The sequence below is a fragment of the Salvelinus fontinalis genome, chromosome 35 (genome assembly GCF_029448725.1).
Source record: "Salvelinus fontinalis isolate EN_2023a chromosome 35, ASM2944872v1, whole genome shotgun sequence".
Taxonomy (NCBI): Eukaryota; Metazoa; Chordata; class Actinopteri; order Salmoniformes; family Salmonidae; genus Salvelinus; species Salvelinus fontinalis.
The window spans coordinates 47,024-59,808 of NC_074699.1; the positions used below are offsets into that span (position 1 = coordinate 47,024).

Below are 12,785 nucleotides of genomic sequence, written 5' to 3' on the forward strand. Positions count from 1 at the left end.
TAAAGGACTGACTCCACTGTGAACAGACTAGTTAATCAATTTAGAGGACTGACTCCACTGTGAACAGACTAGTTAATCAATTTAGAGGACTGACTCCACTGTGAACAGACTAGTTAATCAATTTAGAGGACTGACTCCACTGTGAACATACTATTTAATCAATTTAGAGGACTGACTCCACTGTGAACAGACTAGTTAATCTCCTTAGAGGACTGACTCCACTGTGAACATACTATTTAATATCTTTAGAGGACTGACTAACATAGCCATACTATGAGTCCAAAGTAACTTGCTGTTAAAGACCTCTGAGCTTGTTTTTGGTATGTTACGATTGACCTCCATTTTGTTTTTTTCTAGTGACAAAGATCCCGATGTAATGATCAGTCACTGGCGGACGTGCACCAAGATCTTCCTGGTACTGGTGTCGCTGAGGGTCATATACTATACCGTTCTGGAATATCCCAACAACCCAAACCACCGCTACCGGCGTCCCCCTTCCAGGAGGACTCCAGACCCTTCGAGAGGAGAGGACTTGTCCTCCGAGAGCATCAGTCCAACTACTAATGATGAATCAACATATTATATGGAAGCTGAAACACCAGACAACAAGGACACACCTACAATGTATGTTGACGTTCAACCACAAGCTGAATCAGAAGTTTACCTGGACACAATATCCATTCAGGACTGGCCATCAATAACACTGACCACTGTACTGGCCACTCCTCCTCCTCCGTATGTGTCCCCAGGACCGTACCATGTAGAATACCCATCAGAGTACATCTTCATCCTGGATGAGCCAGAGAAATGCCGGGAGCAGAACCCCTTCCTGGTTCTGATGGTGCCAGTGGCGCCCAATAACAGGGACGCTCGTGAGGCCGTCCGCAGTACTTGGGGCAGTGAGAGGCAGGTACTGGGCAAAGAGGTCCGTCTGTTCTTCCTGCTGGGACTGCCCAGTGGAGAGGAGACAGCGCAGCTCCAGGAGAAGGTGCTGCAGGAGAGCAAAGAGCACCAGGATCTGCTGCAGAGCGACTTCATAGACAGCTACAAAAACCTGACCATCAAGACCATGGTGATGATGGAGTGGCTGAGCTCTCGCTGCCCCAACGCCTCCTACGCCATGAAGATCGACTCAGACATGTTCCTCAACGTGCACAACCTGGTTTACATGCTGATTCTACATTCTCCAAAGGAGAACTACATGTCTGGACAAGTGGCAATTGGTGCCGCAGTCCTTCATGACCCAAGCTCCAAATGGTATCTTCCAAAGGAGGTGTTTCCTGAACTGGTATATCCACCTTACGCTCTGGGCCTGGGCTATGTCTTCACCTTAGACCTCCCCAGGAAGCTGGTGGAGGCGTCCAGGCATGTTAAAGCCGTCTACATAGAGGATGTGTATCTGGGACTGTGTATGAGACACCTGGGCATCCGGCCTACTGACCCCCCGAGTGACAACGTCTTCCAAGGGTATGCAGGAGCCCAGGACCGCTGTCACTACATGGCTGTTATCACGACCATTCTCGACACCCCTCAAGAGCTTCTGGACGTATGGAGAAACTTACACCAACCTGGGCCTGTCTGTCATTGAAAACAACACTCTGGGAAAGACAAATAGCCTTGAGGTTAGAGCGTTGGGCCAATAACCCAAAAAGGTTGATGGTTCCAATGCCGGAGCTGACAAAATGGCAAATCTGTCACTGTGCCCTTGAGCAAGCACTTAACCCCAGTGCTCCATGGGTGCTGGACATTGGTGTCCCTGACCGTGAACTCCCTGTGGGTGTCTTGTTTGTTTCTGTGGATGTGGTAGAGAAGGATCACCTTATCTCTGTGTTTCTGTGGATGTGGTAAAGGATCACCTTATCTCTATGTTTCTGTGGATGTGGTAGAGAAGGATCACCTTATCTCTGTGTTTCTGTGGATGTGGTAGAGAAGGATCACCTTACCTCTGTGTTTCTGTGGATGTGGTAGAGAAGGATCACCTATCTCTGTGTTTCTGTGGATGTGGTCGAGAAGGATCACCTTATCTCTGTGTTTCTGTGGATGTGGTAGAGAAGGATCACCTTACCTCTGTGTTTCTGTGGATGTGGTAGAGAAGGATCACCTATCTCTGTGTTTCTGTGGATGTGGTAGAGAAGGATCACCTTACCTCTGGGTTTCTGTCAATGTGGTAGAGAAGGATCACCTTACCTCTGTGTTTCTGTGGATGTGGTAGAGAAGGATCACCTTATCTCTGTGTTTCTGTGGATGTGGTAGAGAAGGATCAGCTTACCTCTGTGTTTCTGTGGATGTGGTAGAGAAGGATCACCTTACCTCTGGGTTTCTGTCAATGTGGTAGAGAAGGATCACCTTACCTCTGTGTTTCTGTGGATGTGGTAGAGAAGGATCACCTTACCTCTGTGTATCTGTGGATGTGGTAGAGAAGGATCAACTTATCTCTGTGTTTCTGTGGATGTGGTAGAGAAGGATCACCTTATCTCTGTGTTTCTGTGGATGTGGTAGAGAAGGATCACCTTATCTCTGTGTTTCTGTGGGTGTGGTCGAGAAGGATCACCTTATCTCTGTGTTTCTGTGGATGTGGTAGAGAAGGATCACCTTATCTCTGTGTTTCTGTGGATGTGATAGAGAAGGATCACCTTACCTCTGTGTTTCTGTGGATGTGGTAGAGAAGGATCACCTTACCTCTGTGTTTCTGTGGATGTGGTAGAGAAGGATCACCTTACCTCTGTGTTTCTGTGGATGTGGTAGAGAAGGATCACCTTAACTCTGTGTTTCTGTGGATGTGGTAGAGAAGGATCACCTTACCTCTGGGTTTCTGTCAATGTGGTAGAGAAGGATCACCTTACCTCTGTGTTTCTGTGGATGTGGTAGAGAAGGATCACCTTACCTCTGTGTTTCTGTGGATGTGGTAGAGAAGGATCACCTTATCTCTGTGTTTCTGTGGATGTGGTAGAGAAGGATCACCTTATCTCTGTGTTTCTGTGGATGTGGTAGAGAAGGATCACCTTATCTCTGTGTTTCTGTGGGTGTGGTCGAGAAGGATCACCTTATCTCTGTGTTTCTGTGGATGTGGTAGAGAAGGATCACCTTATCTCTGTGTTTCTGTGGATGTGATAGAGAAGGATCACCTTACCTCTGTGTTTCTGTGGATGTGGTAGAGAAGGATCACCTTACCTCTGTGTTTCTGTGGATGTGGTAGAGAAGGATCACCTTACCTCTGTGTTTCTGTGGATGTGGTAGAGAATGATCACCTTATCTCTGTGTTTCTGTGGATGTGGTAGAGAAGGATCACCTTACCTCTGTGTTTCTGTGGATGTGGTAGAGAAGGATCACCTTACCTCTGTGTTTCTAACAGTGGTGGAAAAAGTACCCAAAACTCATACTTGAGTAAAAGTAAAAATACCTTAATGGAAAATGACTCAAGTAAAAGTGAAAGTCCCCCAGTAAAATATTACTTGAGTAAAAGTCTAAAAGTATTTGGATATAAATATGCTTAACTATCAAAAGTAAAAAGTACAGGTATAAATCAATTCAAATTCCTTATATTAAGCAAACCAGATGGCACTATTTTCTAGTTTTTTAAAAACATTTTCAGATAGCCAGGGGCCACACTCCAACGCTGAGACACTCCAACACTGAGACACTCCAACACTGAGACACTCCAACACCGAGACACTCCAACACCGAGACACTCCAACACTGAGACACTCCAACACTGAGACACTCCAACACTGAGACACTCCACACTGAGACACTCCAACACTGAGACACTCCAACACCGAGACACTCCAACACCGAGGCACTCCAACACTGAGGCACTCCAACACTGAGACACTCCAAACTCAGACACTCCAACACTGAGACACTCCAACACTGAGACACTCCAACACCGAGACACTCCAACACCGAGACACTCCAACACTGAGACACTCCAACACTCAGACACTCCAACACTCAGACACTCCAACACTGAGACACTCCAAACTCAGACACTCCAACACTGAGACACTCCAACACTCAGACACTCCAACACTGAGACACTCCAAACTCAGACACTCCAACATTGAGACACTCCAACACTGAGACACTCCAACACTGACACTCCAACACTGGTGGTAGAGAAGGATCAACTTATCTCTGTGTTTCTGTGGATGTGGTAGAGAAGGATCACCTTATCTCTGTGTTTCTGTGGATGTGGTAGAGAAGGATCACCTTATCTCTGTGTTTCTGTGGGTGTGGTCGAGAAGGATCACCTTATCTCTGTGTTTCTGTGGATGTGATAGAGAAGGATCACCTTACCTCTGTGTTTCTGTGGATGTGGTAGAGAAGGATCACCTTACCTCTGTGTTTCTGTGGATGTGGTAAAGGATCACCTTACCTCTGTGTTTCTGTGGATGTGGTAGAGAAGGATCACCTTATCTCTGTGTTTATGTGGATGTGATAGAGAAGGATCACCTTACCTCTGTGTTTCTGTGGATGTGGTAGAGAAGGATCACCTTACCTCTGTGTTTCTGTGGATGTGGTAGAGAAGGATCACCTTAGCTCTGTGTTTCTGTGGATGTGGTAGAGAAGGATCACCTATCTCTGTGTTTCTGTGGATGTGGTAGAGAAGGATCACCTTAACTCTGTGTTTCTGTGGATGTGGTAGAGAAGGATCACCTTACCTCTGTGTTTCTGTGGATGTGGTAGAGAAGGATCACCTTACCTCTGTGTTTCTGTGGGTGTGGTCGAGAAGGATCACCTTATCTCTGTGTTTCTGTGGATGTGGTAGAGAAGGATCACCTTATCTCTGTGTTTCTGTGGATGTGATAGAGAAGGATCACCTTACCTCTGTGTTTCTGTGGATGTGGTAGAGAAGGATCACCTTACCTCTGTGTTTCTGTGGATGTGGTAGAGAAGGATCACCTTACCTCTGTGTTTCTGTGGATGTGGTAGAGAAGGATCACCTTACCTCTGTGTTTCTGTGGATGTGGTAGAGAATGATCACCTTATCTCTGTGTTTCTGTGGATGTGGTAGAGAAGGATCACCTTACCTCTGTGTTTCTGTGGATGTGGTAGAGAAGGATCACCTTACCTCTGTGTTTCTAACAGTGGTGGAAAAAGTACCCAAAACTCATACTTGAATAAAAGTAAAAATACCTTAATGGAAAATGACTCAAGTAAAAGTGAAAGTCCCCCAGTAAAATACAACTTGAGTAAAAGTCTACAAGTATTTGGATATAAATATGCTTAACTATCAAAAGTAAAAAGTACAGGTATAAATCAATTCAAATTCCTTATATTAAGCAAACCAGATGGCACTATTTTCTAGTTTTTTAAAAACATTTTCAGATAGCCAGGGGCCACACTCCAACGCTGAGACACTCCAACACTGAGACACTCCAACAATGAGACACTCCAACACCGAGACACTCCAACACCGAGACACTCCAACACTGAGACACTCCAACACTGAGACACTCCAACACTGAGACACTCCACACTGAGACACTCCAACACTGAGACACTCCAACACCGAGACACTCCAACACCGAGACACTCCAACACTGAGGCACTCCAACACTGAGACACTCCAAACTCAGACACTCCAACACTGAGACACTCCAACACTGAGACACTCCAACACCGAGACACTCCAACACCGAGACACTCCAACACTGAGACACTCCAACACTCAGACACTCCAACACTCAGACACTCCAACACTGAGACACTCCAAACTCAGACACTCCAACACTGAGACACTCCAACACTCAGACACTCCAACACTGAGACACTCCAAACTCAGACACTCCAACATTGAGACACTCCAACACTGAGACACTCCAACACTGAGACACTCCAACACTGAGACACTCCAACACTCAGCCACTCCAAACTCAGACACTCCAACACTGAGACACTCCAACACTCAGACACTCCAACACTGAGACACTCCAAACTCAGACACTCCAACATTGAGACACTCCAACACTCAGACACTCCAACACTGAGGCACTCCAACACTGAGACACTCCAACACTGAGACACTCCAACACTGAGACACTCCAACACTGAGACACTCCAACACTGAGGCACTCCAACACTGAGGCACTCCAAAACTGAGACACTCCAACACTGAGACACTCCAACACTGAGACACTCCAACACTCAGACACTCCAAACTCAGACACTCCAACACTGAGACACTCCAACACTCAGACACTCCAACACTGAGACACTCCAAAACTGAGACACTCCAACACTGAGACACTCCAAACTCAGACACTCCAACACTGAGACACTCCAACACTCAGACACTCCAACACTGAGACACTCCAAAACTGAGACACTCCAACACTCAGACACTCCAACACTGAGACACTCCAACACTGAGACACTCCAACACTGAGACACTCCAACACTCCAACACTCAGACATTATTTACAAACACAGCATTTGTGTTTAGTGAGTCCTCCAGATCAGAGGCAGTAGGGATGACCAGGAATGTTCTCTTGATAATTGTGTGAAATGGACCATTTTCCTGTCCTGCTAAGCGTTCAAAATGTAACGACTATTTTTGGGTGTCGAGGAAAATGTATGGAGTAAAATAACATTGTTTTCTGTAGGAATGTAGTGAATTAAAAGTAAAAAGTTGTCAAAAATGACCATATTAGAGACACACATTTCCCTCAGATTACACAGACCCACAAAGAATTAGAAAACAAAAACAATTTTGATAATCTGTCCTTCTGCCCCTGAACAAGGCAGTGAACCCACTGTTCCCCTGTAGGCCGTCAATGAAAATAAGAACTTGTTCCTAACTGACTTGCCTAGTTAAATAAAAATGTCTATTGGGTAAAAATTCCACAGTGTGAAATCACAGCAGCAAGATTTGTGACCTGTTGCCACAAGAAAAGGGCAAACCAGTGAAGAACAAACACCATTGTAAATACAACCTTTATTTATGCTTATTTATTTTCCCTTTTTGTACTTTATTTCCACATCATTACAACACTGTACATAGACATAATATGAGCTGACAAAATGGCAAATCTGTCGCTGTGCCCTTGAGCAAGGCACTTCACCCCAATGCTCCATGGGTGCTGGACAATGGTGTCCCTGTCCGTGACCCCGCTCCCTGTGGGTGTCCTGGGGGCAGCTGGGATATGAAGAAACACATTACCATTACACACCTGTGCACACGGTGTATGTTTTCTCTTACTGACATTCAGAGTCTAGAACCCAAAGACAACAGTCACAGCTCAAACAACACAACCAGAGACAACAGTCAGAGCACAAACTACACAACCAAAGACAACAGTCACAGCTCAAACAACACAACCAAAGACAACAGTCACAGCTCAAACAACACAACCAGAGACAACAGTCAGAGCACAAACTACACAACCAAAGACAACAGTCACAGCTCAAACAACACAACCAAAGACAACAGTCACAGCTCAAACAACACAACCAAAGACAACAGTCACAGCTCAAACTACACAACCAAAGACAACAGTCATAGCTCAAACAACACAACCAAAGACAACAGTCACAGCTCAAACAACACAACCAGAGACAACAGTCAGAGCACAAACTACACAACCAAAGACAACAGTCACAGCTCAAACAACACAACCAAAGACAACAGTCACAGCTCAAACAACACAACCAAAGACAACAGTCACAGCTCAAACTACACAACCAAAGACAACAGTCACAGCTCAAACAAAACAACCAAAGACAACAGTCACAGCTCAAACAACACAACCAAAGACAACAGTCACAGCTCAAACAACACAACCAAAGACAACAGTCACAGCTCAAACTACACAACCAAAGACAACAGTCACAGCTCAAACAACACAACCAAAGACAACAGTCACAGCTCAAACAACACAACCAGAGACAACAGTCAGAGCACAAACTACACAACCAAAGACAACAGTCACAGCTCAAACAACACAACCAAAGACAACAGTCACAGCTCAAACAACACAACCAAAGACAACAGTCACAGCTCAAACTACACAACCAAAGACAACAGTCATAGCTCAAACAACACAACCAAAGACAACAGTCACAGCTCAAACAACACAACCAGAGACAACAGTCAGAGCACAAACTACACAACCAAAGACAACAGTCACAGCTCAAACAACACAACCAAAGACAACAGTCACAGCTCAAACAACACAACCAAAGACAACAGTCACAGCTCAAACTACACAACCAAAGACAACAGTCACAGCTCAAACAAAACAACCAAAGACAACAGTCACAGCTCAAACAACACAACCAAAGACAACAGTCACAGCTCAAACAACACAACCAAAGACAACAGTCACAGCTCAAACTACACAACCAAAGACAACAGTCACAGCTCAAACAACACAACCAAAGACAACAGTCACAGCTCAAACAACACAACCAAAGACAACAGTCACAGCTCAAACAACACAACCAAAGACAACAGTCACAGCTCAAACAACACAACCAAAGACAACAGTCACAGCTCAAACTACACAACCAGAGACAACAGTCACAGCTCAAACAACACAACCAAAGACAACAGTCATAGCTCAAACAACACAACCAAAGACAACAGTCACAGCTCAAACAACACAACCAAAGACAACAGTCACAGCTCAAACAACACAACCAGAGACAACAGTCACAGCACAAACAACACAACCAAAGACAACAGTCACAGCTCAAACAACACAACCAAAGACAACAGTCACAGCTCAAACAACACAACCAATGACAACAGTCACAGCTCAAACAACACAACCAAAGACAACAGTCACAGCTCAAACAACACAACCAAAGACAACAGTCACAGCTCAAACAACACAACCAAAGACAACAGTCACAGCTCAAACAACACAACCAAAGACAACAGTCACAGCTCAAACAACACAACCAAAGACAACAGTCACAGCTCAAACAACACAACCAAAGACAACAGTCACAGCTCAAACAACACAACCAAAGACAACAGTCACAGCTCAAACAACACAACCAAAGACAACAGTCACAGCTCAAACTACACAACCAGAGACAACAGTCACAGCTCAAACAACACAACCAAAGACAACAGTCATAGCTCAAACAACACAACCAAAGACAACAGTCACAGCTCAAACAACACAACCAGAGACAACAGTCACAGCACAAACAACACAACCAGAGACAACAGTCACAGCACAAACAACACAACCAAAGACAACAGTCACAGCTCAAACAACACAACCAAAGACAACAGTCACAGCTCAAACACAACCAATGACAACAGTCACAGCTCAAACAACACAACCAAAGACAACAGTCACAGCTCAAACAACACAACCAAAGACAACAGTCACAGCTCAAACAACACAACCAAAGACAACAGTCACAGCTCAAACAACACAACCAAAGACAACAGTCACAGCTCAAACAACACAACCAAAGACAACAGTCACAGCTCAAACAACACAACCAAAGACAACAGTCACAGCTCAAACTACACAACCAAAGACAACAGTCACAGCACAAACAACACAACCAAAGACAACAGTCACAGCTCAAACTACACAACCAAAGACAACAGTCACAGCTCAAACAACACAACCAAAGACAACAGTCACAGCTCAAACAACACAACCAAAGACAACAGTCACAGCTCAAACAACACAACCAAAGACAACAGTCACAGCTCAAACAACACAACCAAAGACAACAGTCACAGCTCAAACAACACAACCAAAGACAACAGTCACAGCTCAAACAACACAACCAAAGACAACAGTCACAGCTCAAACAACACAACCAAAGACAACAGTCACAGCTCAAACAACACAACCAAAGACAACAGTCACAGCTCAAACAACACAACCAAAGACAACAGTCACAGCTCAAACTACACAACCAGAGAACCCAGTCACAGCTCAAACAACACAACCAAAGACAACAGTCACAGCTCAAACAACACAACCAAAGACAACAGTCACAGCTCAAACAACACAACCAGAGACAACAGTCACAGTTCAAACAACACACCCAGAGACAACAGTCACAGCTCAAACAACACAACCAAAGACAACAGTCACAGTTCAAACAACACAACCAAAGACAACAGTCACAGCTCAAACAACACAACCAAAGACAACAGTCACAGTTCAAACACCACAACCAAAGACAACAGTCACAGCTCAAACACCACAACCAAAGACAACAGTCACAGCTCAAACAACACAACCAAAGACAACAGTCACAGCTCAAACAACACAACCAAAGACAACAGTCACAGCTCAAACAACACAACCAAAGACAACAGTCACAGCTCAAACAACACAACCAAAGACAACAGTCACAGCACAAACAACACAACCAAAGACAACAGTCACAGCTCAAACTACACAACCAAAGACAACAGTCACAGCTCAAACAACACAACCAGAGAACCCAGTCACAGCTCAAACAACACAACCAAAGACAACAGTCACAGCTCAAACAACACAACCAAAGACAACAGTCACAGCTCAAACTACACAACCAAAGACAACAGTCACAGCTCAAACAACACAACCAAAGACAACAGTCACAGCTCAAACAACACAACCAGAGACAACAGTCACAGTTCAAACAACACACCCAGAGACAACAGTCACAGCTCAAACAACACAACCAAAGACAACAGTCACAGTTCAAACAACACAACCAAAGACAACAGTCACAGCTCAAACAACACAACCAAAGACAACAGTCACAGCTCAAACAACACAACCAAAGACAACAGTCACAGCTCAAACTACACAACCAAAGACAACCGTCACAGCTCAAACGACACAACCAAAGACAACGGTCTCAGAGTTTTGAAGTAACTAAAACCCGCAGACAGGAAGGGGTGCAGACAGAGACAGTGTGACAGTGCAATCGTTCACTTCCCCTGTCATTTACTGTAAAAGGAAGTCAGCGTTTGGGAGACTGAGACGCCTGATACTGAGGATGAATTCAGAATGACACCTTATCCTCTATATAGTCTCTGGTCAAAAATAGTGTCCTATATAGGAGATAAATGACTGTTTCCTCGATTTAGTCTCTGGTCAAAAAATAGTGTCCTATATAGGGAAACAATGACACCTTATCCCCTATATAGTCTCTGGTCAAAAAATATTGTCCTATATAGGGAAACAATGACACCTTATCCCCTATATAGTCTATGGTCAAAAATAGTGTCCTATATAGGGAAACAATGACACCTTATCCCCTATATAGTCTCTGGTCAAAAATAGTGTCCTATATAGGGAAACAATGACACCTTATCCCCTATATAGTCTCTGGTCAAAAAATAGTGCCCTATATAGGGGATAAAAAGTAGTGTATTATATAGGGAATAGGGTGCCACTGAGACAATAGTGCACAAGGATGAGAACGATAAACAACACTGATCATTTGGTTCACAGTAGTTTACCGACAGATCAGGATCACCCTGGTTTGAGAAAACTTCCAGAATTTCATTTTACCAGGCATGTCAGTTAAGAACAAATTCTTATTTTCAATGACAGCCTAGGAACAGTGGGTTTAACTGCCTTGTTCAGGGGCAGAACAACAGATTTGAACCTTGTCAGCTCAGGGATTCGATCTTGCAACCTTTCGGTTACAAGTCCAATGCTCTAACCACTAGGCTACCTGCCGCCCCAGATTGATGTATGTACTCTGAAATAAAGTATTTTTTTTATACAACTCGACATGAATAATTGTAGACGTAAAAGCCTACATCGAATATTAGTCTATGTTGCCTATTTGTTTACCACTGTCAAGAATGGCAAGCAATTTTTGTTGAATATATTGACTTCGTTTTCATCCTGTATTTGAATATATACGTGGTTTGTTGCCCACGTCCATGTGCTCTTTAAGATGTTGGCTAGGTCTCTACGCTCCACTTGATCAACAGGACTTGGTTGTTTGCCCGACAGTCCTGTTCCAAGTTCCCCGTCTAAATCCACAAAAACACATTCAGCCAGGAAGTTGCCCGGAAACACAGCCTGGTCTCATAGACTAGACGTAACATAATAAATGTGGGGGGAAAACAGACATTCAAATGAGAATGATATGTTATGTTTGGTATGGTTACGTAAGACAGAAGGTTACTCAAGTCAGAAACTAGAGGAGGGGGTCTGGTCGGGGGGTGGATATGTGGGTGTATAACGTGAACGTCTAGCAACCCAAAGGTTATGTGTTCGAATCTCATCACGGATTAGAAACTTTTCAACTACTTACTGCTTTTTAGCTACATGCACAGTCTTTTCAGAAATGGATCATTCAGATAGATATTTAGTGTCAAATTGACTCAATGGTTGTAAATTAGGCCCATGGTCCCCTATTGAACACTGAATAGTCTCATCATCATGTCCCTTGGCTTATCTCCCCTTCAGAAGAGTCCTGTTGGACTGAAACATGAGATAGCTTATCTCCCCTTCAGAAGAGTCCTGTTGGACTGAAACATGAGATAGCTTATCTCCCCTTCAGAAGAGTCCTGTTGGACTGAAACATGAGATAGCTTATCACCCCTTCAGAAGAGTCCTGTTGGACTGAAACATGAGATCGCTTATCTCCCCTTCAGAAGAGTCCTGTTGGACTGAAACATGAGATAGCTTACCCCCCCTTCAGAAGAGTCCTGTTGGACTGAAACATGAGATAGCTTATCTCCCCTTCAGAAGAGTCCTGTTGGACTGAAACATGAGATAGCTTATCTCCCCTTCAGAAGAGTCCTGTTGGACTGAAACATGAGATAGCTTATCTCCCCTTCAGAAGAGTCC

At 44.2% G+C, this 12,785-nt stretch overlaps 1 protein-coding gene across 1 annotated transcript; it reads left to right on the top strand.

The window, feature by feature from the left end:
- The first annotated feature begins 376 nt into the window (after positions 1-376).
- On the top strand, positions 377-1,700 carry LOC129834959 (beta-1,3-galactosyltransferase 1-like). The gene has a single exon (XM_055900326.1). The coding sequence runs from the start codon at positions 377-379 to the stop codon at positions 1,586-1,588; it is 1,212 nt and encodes a 403-aa protein (XP_055756301.1). The 3' UTR covers positions 1,589-1,700.
- Positions 1,701-12,785: the final 11,085 nt, after the last annotated feature.